Source organism: Histoplasma capsulatum, genomic scaffold, assembly GCF_000149585.1.
Source record: "Histoplasma capsulatum NAm1 scaffold_1 genomic scaffold, whole genome shotgun sequence".
In the NCBI taxonomy this organism is placed as follows: Eukaryota; Fungi; Ascomycota; class Eurotiomycetes; order Onygenales; family Ajellomycetaceae; genus Histoplasma; species Histoplasma mississippiense.
In genome coordinates, this window is record NW_001813982.1 from 5,557,606 (window position 1) to 5,581,850 (window position 24,245).

Here is a 24,245-nt window from a genome sequence, read left to right on the forward strand (position 1 = left end):
CCCAAAGTAAAACGTCTTTCGGGATACCGACCGACCAGCAACAGCTGAACCTGCTGAGACGCCCTGATTCACAAGGTATATTGAACGGAAAGAATCCGTTACCACTTTGTGGTTTGCTAACGATTTTGCAGAACAGGGCTGAAATGTCAAGTCATCACATGAAGCCTCAGGGTCAAAAGTGTGGATACTTGCAAGGATGGAGTTAGTATCTTTACCAGAGCGGTCACCACCGGTGTTGGAGTTGATATACGACCCTGTCCAGTAGTTTTGCATAAAACAGAGGACCTGGGGAGCTTGGGATTCACAGCTCGGGCATCTGAGTCCTATCTGGCGCGCGAATCTGGAACCTTCGACAAGAGCACGATGCTGCACTGCCGTCGTAAAAAACGACATGCCGTCAACCTCTTCCCAAAGATCTATATACCAAGTCAGTGCACAGTTATCGGACAGGGGAAGTAGAATATGCCGACCAAAGCCAGGACTGCTCCAGAACTGCGCCACGTAGGATAGGTCATTTTGCACAACAGGCCAAACAATCATCCTCGCGGTATTAGCGTACCCATTTGCCTTGAAGTCGAATCAGCATGCATGTATTCTAACACGTTTAAAATTAACTTACAATAAGCCATTTTCCGTAAGAAATCATTACCGTTGCTCTTAAGGCCGGGCCATCTCTTTGGGGACGACCCCAGTCGCCATTGAACGATGACATATTGACATCAAATTTTGGTTCTCCAAGGCCACCGGATGATAGGCGTCCAGAAGGGTTAGAAACAGTCTGAAGATGAGCTTGCGCGCTGATATATTCATGGATTTTCGATTGCAGACTAGTATCCCCGGAAATGAAGGCGTCCACGAGACCTTTGAATACCAAAGACGCGTCTCGAGTCCAAGTGTAGAAGTCTGTACTGCATGTCAGTTCAGTGCCTGGAAATCGGTGATGGATTTTGCATACAATCGGGATCCTTCTTGCTTGGGCTTGCAACAACAATGCCAGCAACTGCGCCCTTTGCCTTCGCACCTTCGGCCCCAATATTGGCTAGGAGTGCCTGTAGCGCATACGAGCTTTCCTTTGCAATCCAAGCATCCAATGGGTTGGTTAAAAGGGGCCTTTGAATGGGCCATGGTCGGAGGTCAACCAACCCGGCCCAGAGACCAGCAAATACAGACCAGAGGCCGACAAACAGCAAAGCTCCGCAAAAAAGGGACACCGCCATGGAGCAGTACGAGCTCAGATGATTGTCGATGTAGTTACAGCGCCACTTGTTCTGAACGCGAACAATCTGAGTAGTTTGTAAACAGATATAGTTATACCATACCTTGGTAAGAGGCATAATGTAGTCCATGGTTCTATGAACCCAACCCAGTTTACATTCAAAACATACAAAAAACATAATCAATCTCAACATTACTAGGATATTGTTGATAACTATTCTATTTGTAATTTATAATCTCGATAGTTACTCCTGACTTGTATATTTACAAATTATGGCTAACTTATAAATTATTTTAAAATTAACTCATGTAATTAAGAATTAAATACATAATTCACAACATGACGTGTGGAGACCAAATTTGCATATGTTGTAATTTTACATATCAAAAACATGAGGCCTGTAATATATCAACTCTTGAAGGTTGGCACTATCTTGATATATGTTTTCCAATCTCATACTGAAACTTTATCCGAACGTATAAAAATTGTCATTAATGACAGTTCTCTCTAATAACAATAATAATACATTTATATAAATTTGTATTATTATAGATATATATAATTTCTGAATGAAAATGCATTCCCCATACCATCCAATCTTACCCCAGCTTACGAAGGCAGCACGATGGGAGCGTGATTCCAATTCTCTTTTCAACTCCCACAGACGATGCGAAATACAGCAGTTACCCGCGTTGATATCGCAGAACTTCCATGTCAACTCTGTGAGGATGGATTTCCGTTTCAATCAAATTGGGACTATGGTTTGGATTATTAGTAACTATTGCCATTCGATGAATATGTCATCCTCTAACCCTCAGCAGCATCCTAACATCAGCTTGGAGGGCAAAGCGATGAACGATCGACAGAGAAATATATGAACTCCGTTAATTGCCCGTACCTTGTCAAGATGGTTTCATAAGACATGAGATTGTTTCCCACATCTCGATCAACAGGGTTGCTCTACAGCGGAGACTTTTGCTAATAAACAAGCAGTGACCCACTCTGTCCCATGGGGCAATGCATGACTATAAACAGCCAAAATATTTAGTCACGCTGTACTCCCTCACCCCGCAAAATCCCCGGATTGCAAATATCCGGGGTGGAAATTCGCTGCTGTCATTCCCGATTATTCGGTTGACAGCACTTCCTTCTCCAGGACTATACCCGATCTCTTGCGGGACGCCGATATACAATGGCCAAATGGGCGCAACAGTCGTCGATCTTAGCGGTTTCTGCATTTGATGTTTTACAAGATGGCCGAAGTTGTCGAGATGAGATGGGAAGAGTCGTCATATTCGAGGTATAAATGCGTTCAGGTTCTTCGATGTGACCCCTCGAATACGAATAGTAAACACTTCATTTGTCCACCATGATGAAATTCACTATCATTAATGTTTCAGTGTCTATTCTGGCTGTTGCAAAAGCTGTTGTTGCGGCAACTCCAGCAGAGTGGCGTTCGCAATCGATATATTTCCTTCTCACGGACAGGTTTGCAAGAACTGATGGCTCCACAACTGCTCCATGCAACCCTGAAGATCGTGTAAGCTGCCTACTCTTCCTTCCAAAGAAACTGACCATGCCCTATCTTGAATAAAGATTCACCAGGCTGATATCAACATAGAGATTTTGCGGTGGGACCTGGCAAGGAATCATCAAGAAGGTACCCTTCAGAGCCCTTCCTGTCTCAGATTGGGACCTTGCCTAACACGTTTTGGAAGCTTGATTACATCCAGAAAATGGGGTTTACTGCTATATGGATTACTCCTGTGACAAAACAGTTCCCCGAGAGATCGGGGTATGGAGAGGCGTTCCATGGATATTGGCAACAAGATTTGTAAGTTGCAGAATCTCCATTTGCCTGAGAAATGGTTTTCCATTTGAGACTTTTTTTTAATGCGCCGCTTACGTTGTTTGCCTTCAGGTATGCCGTGGAGCCCCATCTTGGGTCTGCAGACGATCTCAGGGTATTGAGCGCAGCACTACATGAACGTGGGATGTATCTCATGGTCGACGTAGTAGCGAACCATATGGTATGCAAGAAAACGTAAACCTGATGATTCGTCTGTACCCATCCTCACATCCTATATCAGGGCTATCCTGGCTCCAGCAGCAGTATGGATTATAGTCGATATGTCCCGTTTAATAACTATATCTATTTTCACCCTTATTGCCCCATCACCGATTACAACAATCAACCTATGGTTGAACATTGTTGGCTTGGAGATGATATTGTGTCACTTCCGGATCTTAATTCCGAAATGACAGATGTACAGAACATTTTCAACACCTGGATTTCCGCCCTTGTTTCCAACTATTCTAGTGGGTGATATTCCCGAATACCTTCCGTTTCGCCCTCTACTTGTTCTTGCTGTTCAAAATACCCTAGTCTTGGAACTAACAATTACTGCAGTCGACGGTCTTCGAATCGACACTGCGAAGCATGTACGGAAGCCATTCTGGAAGGAGTTCAATTTCGCCGCAGGAGTATATTCCATGGGTGAAGTGTATCATGGTGACCCAGGTTACGCCTGTGACTACCAGAACTATATCGATGGTTTAGTGAATTACCCAATGTATGGTCACGGATACATTGCCAATGGGTTGGTCACACGGAGTTTACTAAAGTATTTGCAGCTATTACCCTCTCATTGAAGCCTTTAAATCACCAAGCGGCAATATGGCAAACCTATACAATATGATCAATACAGTGAAGGACAATTGTCCAGATTCCACACTAATAGGCACCTTCTCAGAGAATCACGACACTCCAAGGTTCGCAAAGTAGGTAAAGTGCAAACCCATTTAACGTCATGGCTCCACAAATCTCTAATATTACACTGTCAAAGTTATACCAACGACTTGTCTCTCGCTAAAAGTGTCCTGGTCTTCACGATCCTCGCAGATGGAATTCCCATAGTCTATGCTGGCCAAGAACAGCACTATTCGGGCGGGAATGATCCATACAACCGTGAAGCAACCTGGCTGTCGGGCTATAACACTGAAAGTCCTCTATTCAAGCTCACGGCAAAAGCCAATAGAATCCGGAAGAAAGCCATTGCAGACGATGCCAACTATCTTACATATAAAGTAAGTTCCTAATCATTCGTGCACGATCCGATAACCATCACCCCCCCTCCCTTCCCCCAGCCAGTCACACGTTAGCCCGTTCCTCAAGCAGAACTACGCAGTTGACTTCGATGACGCAACAAATATAGAACTATCCCATCTACCAAGACCAAAACACCATTGCGATGCGCAAAGGTTTCGATGGCAAACAAATTATCACTGTACTCTCTAACCTTGGCTCTGGCGGGGCTTCTTACACGTTGCAGCTGGGTGGCACGGGCTATCCGGCCGGCATGCGGGTTACCGATATTTACACGTGCACGTCTTCTGTGGTGGCTTCTAATGGGCAGCTACCAGTGCCGATGGGTGCGGGCGAGCCGAGGATCCTGTACCCAAGTGAGAGGCTTGTTGGGAGTGGGATATGCGTGTGACGGAGGTTGGAAGGTGAAGGAAAGTGAAAGGAAGGCTATTTGGAAATGTGTATAGAAAAGGAGTATGAATGAATGTATATGAATAAAGAGGAAGGGAGCGGGGGAGGGACTTCGTGTAGGAAAATTCGCGGTATTTAACCTGGAATAACATGAAGTTTCGAGGGTAGATTATATATATATGAAGGAGTCGATAGAAAGGACATAGCACACAACCCCGCCTCGGAAATGGAAATGCAAAAAGAAAACTCAACCTTGCAACGCTCACGAAAATGCAGAAGGAATAATCCATAATGTAAAATTACTTAATTATTGATTGTTGTTAGCAATGAATTCGAGCTTCTAACGGCTGTCAAAATTTATTTCGGCAGGTTGTCTAACACCTCCAATAAATACTCTGAACGATTAGTCGATACTAACAACAAATATATGGTAGGCGGGAAGGGAAACGACCGTAATTGTATTTCAACATGTGGATGTTTCAATTCCATCTCCTCACTGTTCTCATCGGTTATCGGCCGTGGTTGCGTTTTTCTCTTTCGTTTGATAATGTGAGATTATTATCAAATTTTCCCCCAACCCCTTCTTCATTGAACCAGTCATTTTTCTCGATTCATGCTACTTTCGTAGTCAGGTTTTGCTGATTTTGAAAGGAAACAACCGAACATGGAAAGTTTTTTATTTTTGACATTTCTATGAAGTTCAGTGTAGATCAGAGAATCGTGCCAAACCTACAGCGAGTAGTAAAAGGAGTGAGAAGACAATAGTTAGTAAATTTGACCATGAACCTTGATATATTGAACGTGAGAAGGAGGGTCTAGTAAAGAAGACACAAAGTGTTGGCGGTCGAAATATTCGTATGGGGCCAGGGAAGTGGAGCAGACGAACGACATTTAATAAAAGTGTAACAAGAACAGGAGGAAAATAAGTCAAAACGCACCCAAATGTCTGCTTAATGCTCCGCACATAGTATCCTTCCCAGTTCCGCTTGACGACGTCCTCCTGTCCGACTGGAACGCCATCCCACTTCACACGCATGGTGGTGACTCGGTCAACATCATTCTGATCAAATTTAATCTCTTGCGTGCTGTAGTGTCCCTCGGGCCATTGCGCAAGCCGCCATTTCTGGGTAATTAAGATAGGAGACTCCAGCTTTATATACTCGCCATCGACATTGCCGTCGAAAATTGCGAATTTACCGCCAACATTTGCACCGTCAAATCGCCGAGGAGCAGCCCGGGTGAAAGCAGCAATGCGCTGGGGGTCCGTGAAGGTTGTGTAGAGCTCTTCTGCGGTAGTGCGGAATTCATCTGAAGCAGTGACAGTGACAGTATTAACATTGGAGGAGGCGCGAGTGGTTGTAGTGCTAGGAGTGGAAGTTCTTGGAGTTTGGGTGCTGCTCTGGGGGAGCTGGTTCTTTGGTGTCGCAAAGCCGCTTGAAGGGTTGGAGCCAGGTGCATGTTGAATATCCTTTCCATGCTCGGCGATCAAAGCAGGGGCTAATTTTGCCAATTCCTTGCGAATTTTAGGAACGAGTTTAGAGCGGACAAGGTCTTTCACCGGCTGCTTCGAAGCAGATTCGGAGTAGATGCTAATATCAAACTATTCACATTTTCACGCTTGTTATAAGACAGGGTCTTCACGCTACAGCTGAGATGAACATCAAGGGTCTAACTAGGGAACGTACGACATACTCGTCTTCCTCGGTATCATGCGCAACCTCGGGGATATTGATTGAGCCGCTGACGTCCTCGTCGTCGCTCGTCTTACCTAACAACATCCTATCTCAGCTCAGGTTCCGGCCACATAGTGACAGCAAAACTGTTGGCGAAGAGGCATGCTAACCTTCATATTCTAATTGTAGTTTAATATCAAATAATGTGATAACCTTGCCTTTCCGTTGGCTGACGTCTACATCGCCATCGACGCTGACAACCTTCTTTATCTGAGCAGTCACTCCATTTTCCTCTGCGGAGATGGTAGTAAGTTCTGTTTCCAAATATTCCTTGGTCCACGCAGAGGCATCCTTGTTCACCCAGTGCCAGTTGTTGGGATTGTGGAGCACCATTTTATTTCTAAGGATTTCGACAGCAAGTCCAAATTTCTTTTATGTCTCTACTAGTGACTTATTTGAGCTGGGGAGGAGATTGTAATAGATGTCGATTGGGAATGGTTCTTGTAGCTGTAGAATTCTGATCGACGGAGCGTTAGTTGAAATGAGCTCGATCAAGTCCAAAAAATAAAGCACACCAACAACGAAAAATGCAAGAGGAATTTATCAGAAACAAGGCTATACAAGCCATTGCAAAAGCTAATCCGCAACAAACAGAGTACAAGTCTTTCTAGGACTGGTGCCAGCTATGAAGTCTCATCATAAAAAAGAGGTAAAAATTTGGAAATTGGAAATTCGAGACGGACTACTCACAGTGAAGATCACACCAATTTTTAATCTTTTGAATCCTGTTAAGGAGCAGATCAACCGAGTGAATGAAATAAAATATGAGGAGTGACTGGAGTGAGTTGTTGTGGCCGGAGGTTTGTCGTGAGAATATATGCGGTTGGGCAATTTCTGGAAAGCTCTAGAAACTGAGCTGAGCACAAAAATTGTGAGGAAAAATGGAGATTACATAATATATGTCATGTGATTTTGCGCATCGCGGCGGATGCTTTACTCCTGAAGTTAATTGATTGCAATGAGATGGAGTCGTCAGAAAGTAGTCCTAAAATATAGAGCGCAACTATATACAAATTATTCCATGATAGGATCGAACATAAAACGAGGGTTGCGTATCTTGGAGCTCAAGCAGCAGAAAAAATCATGTCATTTCCAAGCTTCAAAAAAAAAAAAAAAAAGGGGGGGAGGATACCACCAAAAAACCCCACGAGAATAAATAAATAAATAAATAAATAATAAATTGTGCGAATCAACATAAATTTTTCATTTTATGACTCTTCGAACATCGTATCATCCCATCCGCCCTGGTTCACAAGATCTTGCTGCACACGCCTTTTCACTGAGCTCAGCTCCTTCCCAAGAGCCTCAGCCCATTGCTCCTCGACCATTGTGACTTTATCTTTTAGGTCAGCTGTCAACCGCCTCTCTTCTTCCTCGCTCGATTCCGTCATTTCTCGCTGTATGCTCTCTGCTGGTTCACCAGATATTATGCGTTGCACTTCCATAACATTGCAATTCGCCTTCATGAGGCTGCTTTTAACTTCATGTAAAAGGCAAAGGAGGTTGGTTTGGGATTCAATGAACTGATATGTTGATCTTTCAGCGTGAGAGAGTAGAGAGTATAGATATTGTAGAGGGAACTCGGAGTAGCTCGGGCTCTCCTCGTACTCCTTCGAAGGTATCTGGATGGAAAAAGATCGAAAGTCCTCGGGAATTTTCTGAAGGACAGTGACTAAAGAGGGCGCAATGTCCCAGAAGGCTGAAAGCTGGGTCTCTACCCCTCGCCCAACGTTTTGTTCAATGACATCCATGAAACTTTCGAAGCGCCGCAGTGTTTCCGTTGCGAACGTCAGTCTCCTGTTTCGCTCATCCTGCAAGAAGAAAGAGTCTGTCTCTATAAGTTTCTCTTGGTTTTTGGCTTGTTTATATGGTAAGGTGACGATTGCTCGATATCGGCCATTGCGTTCACTCTCGATGTTGTACACCTCTCGATGCAGTTGCTCAAGCGCCTCAAACAGCCACTTGAGTTGTGTCAGTTTCTCTAGAAGTTCTGGTCGTTCATCGCCTGCTTCCTGTGTTTGATTTGGGGTTCCATCTTGTGTTAAATCGAACAACTTGCTCCGGAGGCTGTCAATGCAGGTGGACGTAATGTCGATCCGATCTGCGAGTATGAGTTGTAAAGGTTGGAATACTACTTGTTCATAAGAGTCGAATTCGGCTTGAATTAGCTCCTTTTCGCATTTCTGTTCCTCGAGAAGATGGACTGCCTCTGCCTCGGCAGCTTCCGCGTAAGACAAAGTCCCTTGCGCTATCCGGGTATTCACGCTTGATCTAAATGCGCGCCGAGATTCCTTCATTTTTATTTGGTGTTCATGCTGAAGTTTTTCTAGTTTTATCTGGTGCGCCTGTTTCGTTTCCTGGACTTCCGTGAGGTCACTGACGGATCTTACCGTACTTCTGTAATACAATAGATCAGGATGGCTGTTATTAACAGCTGGATAATGCCTGGGATATGGGGGTGGAAGAGTAATAAATCTTGAGATATCTAACGCCGGGATCTGGCGATCAATATGAGATGTGACCATTGGCGCTCGAGATGCAGAAGCGTGCCGTTCCAAGCCAACTTTCTCGGGGGGATATTCATTTGGCCCATATGTAGCAGCAAAACCAAAAGCAGGAGGCGGAATTTGAGATTGATTCACGTCAATTAGTCCAGCAGAAAAATGTTCCTGTTGCATCGCTTCACGCACTTCTCGAGGTACACCCATGTATTTTGCTTCTTGCTTGGACCGCCGGACCTTTTTGCCAGAACCCCCACTTTCCGACCCGGTCTGTGACTCCCACCAACGGCTCGGGGCTCTCCCTCTGGAACTCATTTCATCATCTCTTACACTAATACTGCCTATTGGAGATAGGGATGGTTTGTAATTACTCCACCATCCTGACTCCACACGCATTTGTGGAAGCACAGGCTGAAAGCGAACTGGAGGGTCTATTCGGGTAGTGATACCAGCTGATGGCGGATTGCTTGTATGCACGCCGTTGTGTTGGTTAGAATCTGCTTGGAAAAGTTTCTCTCTAACCGTTTGTACGTCAAACAAACCGGTTTGGATAGCAGTAACATGACGTTGTTGTCGTATTATAGATTCTGATACAATGAAATCAGCAAAGAGGCCCAAGGCTTCAACCGCGGTGGATGCGGAGGCTTCTTTTTCTATGAAATCACGATGTCGCTGGACTGCATCACGCATGAAGTCGTCATTTGCATATTCAATTGTCCTACCAGACCGTGATGCACGTGAAGACGGTCTAGTTTGACCCAACGGAGTGTGTTCCTGTTCAGTAGAGCTGCTTGTTACTGTCGAGCTACTCCGTTCCTGTATGGCTTGCAACGGTGGGGTTGGCAACGCTCTCGGTGGTAGATTTGGAGTGGTGGCAGTAGCAGAAAAAGTTGGTGATTGGAGGTCACAGGCCGGAGAAAATGGAGGAGTTTGCACATAATTGCTGGGCTGTGTGAGGCTCTCAAAAGATGGCGTTGGTTGTTGTTTTGGAGTGGACTGAGCAGAACCAGTTGAGCTTAGCAATGGGAACGGAGATTTCACAGTTGATGCAGTAAGTTGACCATCTGACTGGGCAGTTCGTGGCGTTCGCGGTGTGTGCTTCGTTACGGTTCGACGACGAATAAGTCCAGGACCACCTGGTTTTGAAAGGACAAGGTCGCTAGGCCAAGCAGAGTCCGATGAGTCATGGTTTGTGTCGCGGTCGGGACCATTATTTGCTGTGGCAGCATCATGTTCTTTTCTGGCCTCAATTCTGCGTTCTCTGATGCCTTTTGAGCTAATGGCTCTCGTTGCTGGAGCGCTGTCTCTGTGATGTACGGTTGATTGGGGGCGTCTGTTCTGTTGAGTCAAACGAGCAAGCTCATCCTCAGGGGCATAATCTGTTGTATTTTGAGACATGGAACTAGCACGCTCCCTAGAACCTTCAGACCGCTGGCCAGCGACGACGCTTTCGTCAATCCATCCAATTGGTGTAGGAGGAACTTCTCCAAGGCCGGTCCCCAAAACCGGCGGTGATCTATGTCGACTCGACTGGTTTGACCCATCCTGGGAAGGACCTCTTGACGACTCCCTCGATTGGTTCCAAGCACCGTTAGGTGGTGGTCCAGGGGGTGGAGGTGGAAGGGGCATCCCAGGCTCCCAGCGTCCGTGCTGTCGATTAAGCCACGCATGCGCCGCACTTCCATTTCTATTTTGACCAATATCCCCTGTAGAAGCCGCTCTGATCGATGCTGGAGGCCGTAGAGCTACATTTCCAGAGCCATTGTCATGTGACAATCTCGACGATGAGGATACCAAGCTAGAAATGCCACCGTCCGCATTGTACGGGGGATTGTTCTGGCCGCTTTGGCCTGGATACTGTGATGAAGGGCCACCCGCATTAAGGGCGCCTGGTTGCAGATGGTCGCTCAGGACTACATCGGTACTATGAATCATCGATAAGGGCCTGGGGCGAGATGCAGGATAGCGATATCCAGCAGGAACTGAATCCCGAGTTCTCGCAGGGCCTGGAGAATTATACTGGGATGCAACTGCTAATGGAGCACCAGCACCTACGCTTAGTCTAGGGGAAGCCTCAACATGTGTATCTTCAGGCTTTGGGTATCTCGGAGAGTAGGGGGGGGGAGGTATAGATGTGGCATCTGCATTCGCACTTTTTATCAGTCTCTCGCTTGGAATAATGACATTTATCATCTCGAATAGTAATCCATTGCACCAGTTGAAAGCGGAGGAAGGAATTCGAGGTGGGAATAAAGGTGGGAATACCATTCGGAGAGGTAAACGCGCTCACGCCAGCAGCGGGAGACCCGTTTGCTGCTATAGGGCCCCATTCCTGAGGGTTGTAAGCCGCGCTGTACGAGACATGCCTGGAGGACATCGGGGTGGTCATTGCACTCATGTCCCCCGAAGAAGCAGTGAACGCCGATCTCATAGGAGAAAACGGACTGGGAAATGAATTCATTGAGCTCGGAGTCGGTGCGTAACTCGGACTGGCAGGAAACCCAGAACCCTGGAACTGGACACCGCTCAGGGGTGTCGTGAGAGATGGGGGCTCTGCAACATTCTCCCGACAGCGGGGGAAGACCAGCGCGCCAGTGAGGGGCGGGGCGGAAGGTGGGACAATCAGTCGAGGAGGATTCCGATGCGACTCTGACCCTCCCGTCCTGGAGTCTGACCAGCTGGTAGGAGAGAATCCACGATCAGTCTACGCACTTCACAACGGGAGAGAGGGAGACGAACCACCAGAGACAAATGTCTTAAGACGGTATAAATGGAATGAGGAGGGGACATGCACACCTGTTCATATCCGCGAGCACAGCCAAAGGCAGCCCCGGCCAGGGTTCGCAGCCAGCCAAAGCATCAGACCAGGCATAGAAAAAAGCTAATAATAACAATAATGTTACGGAAACCAAAGTGTCGCGAAATTAGATAGTTTCAAGCCCGAGAAGCACGGTGTTGACAGTCGTAGCCATACCATCCATTGGTGTTGAGGGTAGAAAATCACACGGGGCCATTCAAACCAGCGAGATCACCAAATTTGTTGAGAGTCAGGCTATTTTTATTATCTGCAGCCAACTCCACGCTAGAGTAGCCAAATTTAACAAACGCCTCTGAGTGGACAATTCTCAGTCTCTGGAATCCGAATTTAGAAATCCCAGGCCGTCTGGGCTGCTGAGAGGCCAAGAGCTCATAGAGGGTCAGAGTTCCTGTCGCAGGTCCCGCTTTTGAAGGCTCGACAAGGGAAATCCTGCTTCCGCCAATGATGGCCAGTCGAAAATGGCCTGATGTCACCAGACAGAGAAATGATTGGGCGATCTCGACCTCTTGGTGTAAGTTGGAACTCCTCTGTTGTGCTACGTGTTGCTGATTCGACCCTTCACAAGGTGGGATGTAGGTTGAAGACAGATCCTTGCCTAGTCTCAGAAGTCGGTCCAACGCCATTCCAACATCATTCCAGCCACCAAAAACTGGGCGCTTATGGAAGATGTTGATTTGCTGGCCATGGGGACCATGCAGGCCGCGATGCAGAGGACAGCCCTCCAGAAATAGAATATTTCAACATCTGTGGATTTCATCGCCAGTTGGCTCGAACTACTCCGTACGGGGTACAGAGAAGCGATTCAAATGTTTGGCTGCCAGGGCCTGGTTCGGGATCAACAAGATCCCTTGCAACTGCTCCACTGCTCCACGACTCCATGAGTGAGCCCGGAGGTGGGGGAAGTTGGTTTTGGCGGAAGTCAGGATTGAGGTTCATGAGAATGTTAGGCTGCCATACCTTCATGTTTCTGCCTGCATTCAATCCCCTTTTTGAATATTTAAAATCAGTTTTGCTCAATTGCGAAGAACGATTGCTTTTGAGAGAATGATGATCACTTTTTCGGCTCTCATTGACGTTTCCTATCATCAAACTCAACCCCCTCCCCCACATGAAGCAAACTCATTGTCCAACAACCCTTTCGTCAACTGTCCGGCGACCTTTACTGATCCAGTACTCGAGTTCGCGGTCATCTTCACACCCCCGAGGAACGCGCAAAGGCCAAACCCATGAATAGCTTGCATATTATTTTCAATCTAATACTTGCCTATATCCTCACATAACTTAAACGGTCCAATAAGAGTAGGATGCATGACCATGGAACTTTTGACCTTCAGAACGGCGCTGAATCCCTGCGGCGTTCGCAAGTACATTGACACTAGTGCTTTCTGCGTTCAGCAGTGACCGCTTCAATGATGACAGCTACAGCGGTTAGATTGCCCAGGCTGCGCTGGTAGCTAAAAACATTTCCGGCCTGTTTTCTCAATGGCTTCCATTGCGATTTGCTTGTTAATTGCATCGGTTTCAAACCATGCATTCCAAACCGCACAGGTTTCGGCCTACTCTGATCAGGATAAGGCCAGCTCCGGCTTCTGCCAGTGTAATCACCTCAGCCTTGCCAATTCCTTTGTGGGCTCCTGCCACCGTAGCTCCCTGTTAGATTGAAAAGATGGACATTTTTTTTAATCAGCTGTTAAGGGGTGTCAAGTAAAAACCAATATTCGACAATTTACAACACGTGGATTGCCGAGATAATGTTGCAGATGGTCGCCTTCCTGAAACTGTGTTTGGCGATCCCACAGCGGTGTGTAGAGTACGTGGGGAATCGGGATTCCCCTTTGGTTCAAGGAACCACAAGACATATTCGACTACGACGAGGGCTTATCTGAAGGGGAAACTTGTGATTTGAGGATGTGTATAAACTTGTCGCATAGCCTGTAATATTTACACTTCACAATCTGTTCTGTCTATGATTATAAAGCTCCTGCCAGTGAGTGGGTTTAGTCTCAGCGCCTGAGCAACAAATGACATCATATATTTTTAAGTCTTAGAATTTCTGAAAAGCTCACAAGGACAAGTTGGATGTCGGAAAACAATGGGGTATAATTTATTCCGCGCGAACTTCAAGGATATTATTAACTTTCAAGTACCTAAGGTGGAAGTCTACGAGGTTACTCATCCAGTATGATAGCTGGCTATCGTTTTGGAGTATGCTGAAATACCACCCTGCTAACTGCACCAAAGGTGGTTACAGAGGACCTTACATCGCTTAGGCCCCTGATTTCGAGGCAGATCTATCTACTCTGGAGGAATCTCTTCAATGCTCCATGGATTCACGAACATTCCATTGCCAGGTAAAAACAAGCTCTCCGCATCTTCTGTCCGGGGGCCAATTGGCCTGATCACTTTCATGGCATGCGCGGCGAGTAAAAATCGCTGGTTCCAATCAGAACCCTCGCTTTCGCCTCTGACGTTGATGATTACCGAGTTACCATCGCAATAACCACCTGGATACATTTCGATATATGAAGCGTCCTGCCCGAATTCGTCTACCTCAACTGTGCCTAGAGTTTGGCCGCTGGAGAGGGAGTGGAGAATAGCACGGTTTTGCATCTCATCGACGCTCACACATCGTGTTCCATCAAGAGAGAGGTCAAGTATTTAGGCGGTAGCCTACGCACCAATTACAACGGGTTAGCTGGACAGAATCAGCTTCGTTGAGATAGAACATGAAGGGCGGTGATCCATCTTGTCCCTCTCCAACGTCCAGAAGCATAAATTGATTATTGGGATGGGCAAGAAATCGTGCACAATTTCCTGTGCTTCCCAAATCCACCTGAGAGATAATAGAACCTGTAGCCGCATTGATCGCAAGAGGTTTTTCGGTACAATCTTCCCCCCAGATTCCGCAGTCTGGTCGGTAAAGCCATACAACCCTGCCGTCAAAGGAGAATTCTGGTTGTGCTATGTAACACATGTATCCTTTAGTTCGATCGGTAAACTGATAACTCCACAGCACCTCGCCTCGTCGATTGATACATCGAAGGGTAGTGGGAGTACTGTACGCTGCTATCATCCAGTCATAGCTTATCGCATAGGATTCCGGGCGATCTGCTCGTAAACGTGTAGACCGCGATTTCGCAGGCTTTCGAGGTGATCATATCACGTAGCATTGCTGCCAGTTCGTTGAAGACGTGGGTAAATATGATACCTCAAGAGAATTTTGGTGGTGATGGCTGAAAGTGCTCGTGCCTTCGCGCTACAAGACCTGTCAGCACCCCCCATATAATAAGTAAATGAGGGAGAGAGAAAAAATCATATCTTCAACACAACATAAGATCTCGTTCCCGTAATCTATACATTGTAATTAGTGAAATTAGTGACTTAATAGAATTTCTCAAAATGTCATATTCTCTGGATTGAATTATACTTATATTGGTATGTGAGGTTTTGAAGATATTCATATTATGAGACTTTGCATTCTCAGGTACATCTTGTATCAGATCATTATTTCAAAAATACCTAAATTTGAAAAGTTACAAGTTAGTGATATCGAAAGGAATCTCTCTCAGAGCCCTCCAAATCCATTTCCCATGCTCACATGTCACAGTCGGGAGCGTAGTATTGCTGCTGATCATAATCGTAATCATTTATGCGCTTACATCCACAGAGAGCGGTTGCAATAACCTCATGGTTCGCGTTTGAAACGAGAAAGCCCGCAAGGGACTCCAACAGTTTGGTTAGCCGCCAAGGAACGCGAGTAGGCGAGGACAACGATGGTTAATTCATCCTGACACGAGTAGACCTATTACTCGGTAGCTGGGCTCTGTCTCGTCCGAAGCTGTCGCTGGCTTTTCCAACGGGCTTTGGTAGGCGCATGTCATCTTGCTGACGTTGCTCTATAACTCTGACCTGTGGAACGATATTGATCTGCCTAGCATACCCAGCCGTGCCTGGAGTGTCAGTAACCACCGCGTCCTTGTCGACAACTATGGCGGGTTATCGCTAGATCTTAACTTTTAAGCGACGATCGGGAGACGACCCTCATGGACCTGTGGTAAGTTACTCATCATGCCTCCGCCCTACCAACACCAGGATGGAGAGTCGCTTTGCAGGTTCAGCAGGGTGAATCGAGTTGTGCGATGTAAGTTGCGTTTACTACTGCGTCCATGTGGAGTACAATGCTCACTTGATTTTTCAAACCAGGTTGGGTTTGCTCGTGTCTGGGAGGTCTTAGTAAGTTACAAGGTCACTAGTTAGGGCAAAATGTGAGACAACCACGTGTCTCGTGTAACGCTCTTACCCTATATAAAATGGTCCGCTTAGCTAGCAATTAATCAATCAAGCTTTTCACCTCTCACACAAAAGAGCTCGTTCACTGCTACAGATCGGTAGCTCCATGCTAGTAGTGGAGTGGAATCCGGTGTTGGAGTGATGAATCTGGGGAGAAAATGGAAAGAACCTATGTAACAGACGTTCTGTTGTCTAGTAATTATATCCTCAACTACCAGTATCCACAAACACAGTGTAAAGAACGATTCGTTTATAATGTCACGTCAAGGAGAGTACAGGGCAGAAAGGTAAGAAATATATATGAAGTATGGAATGACCTCCCAAAAAATAAAGAATTATTACAGCCATCTGCACTTTAAACGGTCCAGAAAGATAAATCGACTAATCCACCGGCTCCTCTTCCAAGAGCGTCTTGAAACTAAATGCGAGGAAGGGAATTCCATCACCGATGAAATGCTTACTCATGGCTTCGACCCAGTGCAACCTGAGGGAATGCAGCATTGCGCTAGTGCCCTCCATAACGCAAAGAATGGCAAAAGTCAAAGTGAACCACATGTAGAAGGTGGCAATGATCATGATGACTCTAGCGACGTTTGATTCCATGGAGAAAGCACCACCAATCGTCATAGTCCATAATACCACAGAAAGCTGCTGGTGGGCAAGGGACAGGGCCCACAATCGGAGATATGATGCAGTGTGTGAAACGCAGTTTAAGCAAAACTCTACAGGAAAAGAAGGTTAATAAGCCGAAGAAAACTCTTGTGGTGAACGATTCCGACAACGCAATAAAAGAGAAGATTTTACTAACCGATCGTATGAATGATTTGATGGATCATCGCCTCAGAGAATTCAAATTCCTCATGCTCCTCCTCGCTTATGTCTTGGGTGATCATGGCAATACCATCCGCATCATTGCCTATGCTGGTTCGCCCGTCACCTAAAATATGACTGTCTCCATTATCCTCGCCATCCAAAGCACTCACACGGGCAGTTTCTCCCAGGCCTCGATATCCAAGCGCGCGGGTACGATTATGTTCCCATCGAAGGTAGAACGGCTTCAGAAACAAAAGTATTGGAATCTGAATAACGGCAACAAGGAGGAGAATGACTTGCACGACTCCTTGCCCCGGATATAATTTTTCCTCAACAGTGCCGGGTTTGAGGAACATGAAAATGAGCAGGTTTAGTATGCCGGGAGGGGTTTGTCCACGAGCATTCCAGTCCACGCACCATTTGTATATAATGGTGAAAGTGAGGTATCCAAAAATAGACTGGAAGAAAATCATTCCAGGGACGAAGTTACCCCAAATTTCGATGGGTCTCTTGAAATGTCGGCCATTGATGTAAGATAAACACAAAGAGTATGTCATATGGGCCCAACCGAGAAGGACGCTCAACTTCATTTTGAAGCTGTTGGCGAAGAGTAGATCATTCTCGGTTCCATGCCACGCCGAGTCAAGACCGAAGGGATACCTATAACTAGATTTAAGCTCAGCGGTAAGGGCGTCACCTTTGTTAAAATGTTCCGGCCACTTCCATGCGCTTGTAAAGACTTCCATAGATCTGGAAAAAATATCATTGTATATCAAACCGGTGTACATCGAGAAGATGCCCATCATAAGCATGATGTATCGGCCATAAAAAGCCATAGCAGTGATCTCGTCCACCTTGGTTTTCAGCAACTTCCTTTCGAACAGAATCATGCCTGTGGCAACCATCGTCATAAGCATTCCGTGACCGAAATCACCAAACATAACCGCAAAGAGGAAAGGGAACGTGATTATCGTCGGAAGGCCGGGGTTAACCTCTCCATATTTAGCCGTTCCGTAGGCGTTGATGATAACCTGGAAACCTTCAGTGAATCGGTTTGTTTTGATATAGGTAGGAGGAGTTTTATTGGTTCTAATCTGGTTGACAATCGTTGGCACCGATAATCCAGCACGATCATTCACGTCCTGCAGCGTTGCCTTGATAAGTGGAAGAGAATTAGTAGGGCACCAAGCTTCGGCAATAAGCGTCTTCCTGGCTTGATCATAAGAAAATTTGTTGAGTGTGTGATAGGTTGCCTTCTCCTTCTTGACGATGATCATCCAAGCAGCAAGGGAACGTGCGATCTGAGTTAATTCAGCATCCAAGGTGCTTTTCGTATTGCGCAGAAAACTGCCCACATCGCCGACTCGGGTATTAACCTCGTGGATCTGGTCTCGCCGGAGTTCGCTGTTTTCGTCCACGCTGTACAAGTTGGCTCCAAGGGATTCGGAAATTTTCCTGATCTTTGCAATGATTTCCTTTCCGTGGGCGAATATCACAAAGACATTCTTGTGAATTTTTTCATTATTGGACGGATCAATAATCGCCTCTGGGATTTCCGATTGGTTCATGTATAGATTTCCACGTAGAGTTCGCCACAAAATTCGCTCCAACGCTGCAATCCGATCTCTCGGGATAACACCAGCGACAAAGCCAATATTCATGACTGAGAAAGCTTGTTGAGTCTCCGCATCACCGTTCTGGCCTCTCGCGGGTTGCTGTTCAACGTCTCGCAGAAGAGGAGCCTCATCATTCTCAAATGATTGACGGATCTCTTCTGTGTGGCCGTGGGCCTAGTTTTCGGGTCAATTACCAGTAACCGGGGAGTAGATAATATGTACCAAGTTGGGAAGTTAACGAACCCGATCGAAAAATCCACCGGCCTCTCTCAAGACCCATCGCCATTCAACTAGTTCAATTTCTCGTTTCTGCAAGGCTTCATAGTTCTCATTCAGAGAAGTGACTCTTTGTTCAAGACTTTCACTTCGATCAGCCAGTTCGTCAATTTCAGATGCCATTGGGGCTGCTAAAGTGTTGGAAAATTCGGAGGACGATCTCATCGGAATTCCCGCTTTCTCCAGCTGCGAGTGGAAGTATCCTAAAAAAAAATCCCATCAAAATTCAGCGCCGCAGATCTCCCTTCAGCATCTTCCGGGTATGATACGTACGCAGTTGCCTGTCGACATTATCAAGTCTCCGGATCTCGTTGGTAAATGTCCGCTGGAAGGCAGTGGTATCAGGGTTTAACTAAACAAAGTATTCCAGGGTCAGTTGCACCTTCGGCGTCGAGATCCGAGTATTCGGGATCAACCCACATCACGGAACTGAACCTGCCCAATTTCTCCCAAAGCACTGACAACCTCACGGCCGATTTCGTTTGCGATATATAGCTGGGTCAGGCTCATGTCCGCTGAGCGGAGGAGCGTATCTTGCGGAACCCCCATGCTGGTTGCCTGAAGTCGGCTATCTCACCAATACAGAAAGACCGCATCCAAGACAAAGAAACAAGCAGTGTAAAAATTTCACGTAGAAGAAAAAAGAGATGAAAAATGACGGGTAGATGTGAGTTGACGTTGAGGAAGATTAGGACCAACCTGTAGTTGACGATGGAGGTTGGAGTTGCAAGGTTGCCCAGAACCTTAAGAGATTGTGGCTTATAGTCACGTGATAATGACTGCTGTCAAGGGAAACAAAGACGCCCTCGGAGCCTTGTGAAGGTCTTGTTATGCATTACTCTGTATATAGTCTTTATTATACAATTCCAATTACCCGTGCCCATACAATATGACCATATTAAACTAGGGAAATGTTTCTTCCCACAACAGGAATCCTCCGGCCCATAGTTAAAATTACTAGAGAAATGGAGAACGGGCGAGATAAAGGATGATGTATAGATCTAGTGCAGGAAGATAAGATACCCAAGGGAAATTTAGAATGCAAGCTATAAGTGCATGCATAGAAGCATATCGGAATGATAAAACCCCAGCGAACCCTGATTCCTGACCGGCTACAAGTGTAGTTCCATTTATCAATTCTCAAACGCCAAACCGTGCGAGGGAGGGATGAAATAATGTGTCCAAATGTCCAATATTTTTATACGGCATAAGAGACAGAACCAGATTGGAAGTTAATGAGAAGGGATTTAGGAGGAGCTCTGTATGGTATAGTCTACGCGAAATAGCTCTTCCATAGGACCCCTGCGAGGTCTTCAACTTGGTCCGGTTTGAAAGCCTAGTTAGGTATTGTTAGCCAACCATTGAATGCATTAAGACAAAGCCAAAAGGGGAACATTAACATACCTTGACATCGATATGCCAGGTGTCTTGTCTTGTTTTCTTGAAATCACTAATTATGGACTTCACGCTTTGCCCCACAATGCCTGGATCACCTGCGGCTTTGTGGCTCAGTGTGATTAAAACGTCGGGCATCCACTGTGGCGGAGGGCTAGTGTAGGGGAAAGCCTGTATGAGGGCACCTAATCCAAGGACTGCAGCGTGTCTTGTGAGAACAAGTCGGGTATTCTCAGGGTTTGGAGTGCTGGCGCCTGTGGAAACACCTGAGGATACACCGGAACCATGATGACGAGATTTCTTCGGGAGTGGATTGTCAGTAAGCGCTTTTGTGAACCTGTCGCGTAATTTGAGAACCATATCGTTACGTAATGACGCAGGAGAGCAGCGGATCATGCCAGAGAGCGTTGCAGAAGCTCCAGCCCGGACTTCAGGTTGGGTATCCTCGAGCATACAGGCGATGCAATCGAATAGCTTCTCACGATCAATTTTGGACAGCAAGAAAAGACGGCGGAAATACATAATTTGGATGTTGATCATGACGCGAAGTCGTTGATGCCACGAAGAAGACGTAAGCCCAATACGAATCAAAGATTCCACAAACTCGGAGTCATCCCCAGAAGGATGGGGAATATTTGAAAGGTGACGGAAGACGTGGTAGGCGAGTCTTTGTAGTTCCTGGTCCTCTTTGACATCCATCATATGCAAAAGCTCCTCTGTAAAAGTACCTGGAAAGAATTGCAGAAGCTGAGTGCATTCATGTGACGACAGTGTGGAGTCTAGCCAGAGAAGAACGGTTTTGCTCCCTGAAGTGTATGAGGACGGTGTTTGTTGACCAGGAACCCTTTCCCCGCGCCACCTTTCCAGCCGGCTGAACACATCGACTATAGTATCTGCAAATTCCTTGCTTGGCTTGTAGGGACGCGTGCCAATAGAAGAGGCTTCTTTTTGTGCCTGAATCAATTGTTGTATATTTTCATATGACTCGTGATACCTAGTCCGGTAAATCGACCCTAGAGTGTGGCCTATGGCTTCACGGACTCCTTTGTAAGGATGATCAAGGTGAGCAAGAAAGTCTGCAACAATCGGCTTTTCTAACTGAAAGTGCCAACCGACGTCCAGGATGCATTGGTGCAATAAGTTGATTTTCGAGCTTTCTTTAAACGCCGCATTCGAATTCATATCTAGTCGGAAGCTGGTTAACCAATCAAGGAGAGGCCAGAGGCGACGTGGGTCCCTGCATTGCATTATCATATGCACGAACGTTGTCCAATATCCAGAGTTTTCTGGGGTAAGGCCATCTGAAAATATCCGGCGAACAATGGGAAATGCGTATTCCCATACTAGGGTTCGTTTGTCAACGCTCGTATCTGTTACCGAGCCGATAAGCGCGCCCAGTATTTCCGCGGTTGCACGGTGTTGATGTTTATCACTCCCATCTTCAAAAACAACAGCAATCTCTTCTTTGATGTCTTCAAACGTGGCAGCTGTCAACTCATCTCTAAGCATGAGCTCGAAAACATAAAGTAGCGTCATAGCGCTTGACATGCGAAATTTATCCGCGTAGATATCCCTTGGCTCCTGCTTCAAGTATTTGAAGAACGCTGCAAACCATTCCCGAGTACATAGCTTTCCCATTTGTTTGCGAACATTCCATTCAAGCTCGTCGTACTCGATATCCTGCTTGATGTTAGATTTATATGCTGGCATGGTCTTTCCCCATACAAGCCAACCAGGATAATCGTGGTCGACATAGTATTCCGCCTCCGGCCTGGCGAAACTTGCAAGGTACTCCTCAGTCCAACCCTTTTTGTATGGTTGTGTGGCGACTTGGATTTTGGAAGGAAAACGTTGAACACCCATGATGTAGTTTTCATATTTATGACTGCAGACTGCCCTCACATCTACCATGGTAAACAGAGCAACAAGGGTTTGTGAGTATATCCCTCTCAGGCTCGGGTGAGAATCGATGGATCCTTGTATGATGAGGTTTACCAAATTCTCGCTTGCGACATAATCAAATCTCAGACCCAAGCCAATGACGATCGCTGCAGTCCTGCTGGCCATTTTCCAGTGGGATACCCGTGCCAAATCGGTCAGCTCTTCTGAAAGCTCGGCCTTCTTCTGTTCTATCAAAGCTCGCTTCTTTTGAAGAGCTTCCCGTTTATTATCAATTATAGCTTGCACATCACTTTTTGGGGCGATAGACTTTATAATGTCCTGGTCAAGTACCGCCATTCTCTCCATTGGGCGGCCATAATCCATAATCTGATAGACAGCCCCGGAACACAGTTTTTGAATCGAGGGCTTATCAACGGCGTTGGCTTCTATAAATGCCTTAATGAGAGACGGCGCGTATTTCCAATGCCGGCCCACGGGTTTTGCGATACTGCTGAAAAGGATAGAGTATATGGCGCCTTTTAAACGGCGGTAATCGTTTGTCTTGATTGCTATTTGTAGTGCTTTGATCAAGGTCGGAATAATAAGTAGTCTTGATCCCCAAATCGCCTTGAGAGCAGATTCGCTGGCTCCTTGGGCACTTCGCCTTATATCAGTGTACAGCGAGACACTCGACTCAGCGAGATCAAGTAGAAGGGTTTCATCAAGCTTAGATCGAGATCGAGGGGAGGCATTGTGTCGGAGTCTTTGCACGTGATAAACATTCGCACGACGAACAAGCAAAGGCCGAGGATAATCTTTACGAACGCCGCTTACTTTATATGGCTGGGTGTCAGCCGCGAGGAGTTTGGTAACTCGGTCGAGAATATGGGCGGATTTCTCTATTCCAACGTCGACAAACCATGAACGATAGGCAGTATACAAAGGAGGGAAGCATGAAACGTCATCTTCCTGCTTTTCCACCAAAAACCTGTGAACGTTATGTAAAACTTCACCAACCCGGCGTCTAATCTCATGGATGGAGATATAGAGTGGGTCGTCTTCTTTCAATAGGTATCCAGTAGGATATTGGAATGTTTGTCGCACAGCAGAATCGTCAGAGCCGTCTAGTGCAGAATCATCTTCAGAACTTCCTTCGTCAGAACATGAGTCGTTCGCATCGGACATTTTGACGTCAAGATCTGCACGGGGATGTCTATCCCCAGTGTTGTAGTATGAAGCTGCCTTGTTATCAAACAACATAGAAATTCCAGAAATGATGAGTCTGAGTAAAACAAGCTTTCGCGTCACTTCATCGGACCATTCCTTGCCGCTTCCGTCTCGGTTTATACTTGGTGTCTCGCTTGTAAGGGATGTAAGTTGATCCAGAGCGTTCTCTGCCTGTGACTTGAAGAGCTCGACTGCAAATTCAAGTTCTTCTCGTTGTGGGACATGCCATTTGATGGTTAGATGGTTTGGGTCATGCCTCTGACCCCATTGTTCTACTTGAACACCCTTTTCCTTGACATCCGGCTCATACAGAGAGTGGTCAATAACATACGTCGCCGTAAGGTTCAGAAGCAAATGGTGGATAAAATTCGAAACATGGACAGTTGGGATGCCCTTGCATTTTTGTTGCATGTAGATGGCAATGTCGAAAAGATCTGTTCTGTATTTTAAAACAGCAGACCCCACATGAACGACACACATGCTCAGCATACTAACATTCCAGACGAGTCCGCGGTCGCGAGGCAAGATATCTGAGCCTGTGGTCCTTGTGGAGGCCGCGCCATTTTCATCTATCTCGGTACGTATAGATTGTATTAGGAGTGGAACAAGACTCTTCAGAGCCTTTTCAGGGTTGACTTTACAAACGGAATTGCAAATAAATGCCATTGCATCTCGGGCTGGATGGATAACATGACCAGAAACAAAATTTACGATTTTGATTAAAGCTTGGTCATATAGTTCTGGTGAAAGGGATGCGAGTAGAGGCATAAGCGTCGCAGGTAATGTATTAACGACGTTCTCCTCGGGAGAGCCGCTGCGAACCCGAGCAGCGTCGGGGAGGTTTTCGAGAAGAGTGAATACTCTGCCAAGAAAAGATAATAAGAATTCTCCAAATTGAGTTGTTGACGACCGCAAGATCATTTCTTCCTCTTGATCAGTGAGTTCTGTGTCATAGTTCATCTCAATAGACGCTCCCTCATTTT

At 46.2% G+C, this 24,245-nt stretch overlaps 6 protein-coding genes across 6 annotated transcripts in view; 1 reads left to right on the plus strand and 5 right to left on the minus strand.

Annotated features, from left to right (window-relative positions):
* The window catches only part of HCAG_01581 (glucoamylase precursor), a gene marked incomplete at both ends in the record, with an annotated part of 2,477 nt that extends 1,260 nt beyond the window's left edge, over window positions 1-1,217 (minus strand). Inside the window, 3 exons of the mRNA XM_001544484.1 lie at window positions 103-567; window positions 620-903; window positions 956-1,217. Coding sequence (XP_001544534.1) covers window positions 103-567; window positions 620-903; window positions 956-1,217 — 1,011 coding nt within the window. The remainder of the gene's footprint in view (window positions 1-102; window positions 568-619; window positions 904-955) is intronic.
* A 1,368-nt stretch (window positions 1,218-2,585) lies between these two features.
* On the plus strand, window positions 2,586-4,785 carry HCAG_01582 (alpha-amylase A precursor; the record flags this gene model as incomplete). Its single annotated transcript, XM_001544485.1, has 9 exons — window positions 2,586-2,704; window positions 2,838-3,050; window positions 3,138-3,246; window positions 3,307-3,427; window positions 3,537-3,816; window positions 3,851-3,997; window positions 4,063-4,303; window positions 4,432-4,678; window positions 4,769-4,785. 9 exons carry the CDS (start codon window positions 2,586-2,588, stop codon window positions 4,783-4,785), a joined length of 1,494 nt encoding a protein of 497 aa, XP_001544535.1.
* Window positions 4,786-5,422: 637 nt separating this feature from the next.
* Window positions 5,423-6,778, minus strand: HCAG_01583 (conserved hypothetical protein; the record flags this gene model as incomplete). The annotated part of the gene is made up of 4 exons (XM_001544486.1): window positions 5,423-5,441; window positions 5,651-6,312; window positions 6,398-6,480; window positions 6,556-6,778. The coding sequence occupies 4 exons, from the start codon at window positions 6,776-6,778 to the stop codon at window positions 5,423-5,425; spliced, it is 987 nt and encodes a 328-aa protein (XP_001544536.1).
* An 875-nt stretch (window positions 6,779-7,653) lies between these two features.
* HCAG_01584 (predicted protein) lies at window positions 7,654-13,005 on the minus strand (the record flags this gene model as incomplete). The annotated part of the gene is made up of 5 exons (XM_001544487.1): window positions 7,654-11,087; window positions 11,212-11,616; window positions 11,967-12,483; window positions 12,542-12,749; window positions 12,884-13,005. The coding sequence occupies 5 exons, from the start codon at window positions 13,003-13,005 to the stop codon at window positions 7,654-7,656; spliced, it is 4,686 nt and encodes a 1,561-aa protein (XP_001544537.1).
* Window positions 13,006-16,435: 3,430 nt separating this feature from the next.
* On the minus strand, window positions 16,436-19,308 carry HCAG_01585 (vacuolar ATP synthase 98 kDa subunit; the record flags this gene model as incomplete). Its single annotated transcript, XM_001544488.1, has 6 exons — window positions 16,436-16,776; window positions 16,863-17,527; window positions 17,654-18,657; window positions 18,727-18,962; window positions 19,033-19,111; window positions 19,180-19,308. The coding sequence occupies 6 exons, from the start codon at window positions 19,306-19,308 to the stop codon at window positions 16,436-16,438; spliced, it is 2,454 nt and encodes an 817-aa protein (XP_001544538.1).
* Window positions 19,309-20,032: 724 nt separating this feature from the next.
* HCAG_01586 (conserved hypothetical protein) overlaps window positions 20,033-24,245 on the minus strand; it is a gene marked incomplete at both ends in the record, with an annotated part of 6,088 nt that continues 1,875 nt past the window's right edge. The window contains 3 exons of the mRNA XM_001544489.1: window positions 20,033-20,095; window positions 20,164-23,696; window positions 23,754-24,124. Coding sequence (XP_001544539.1) covers window positions 20,033-20,095; window positions 20,164-23,696; window positions 23,754-24,124 — 3,967 coding nt within the window. The remainder of the gene's footprint in view (window positions 20,096-20,163; window positions 23,697-23,753; window positions 24,125-24,245) is intronic.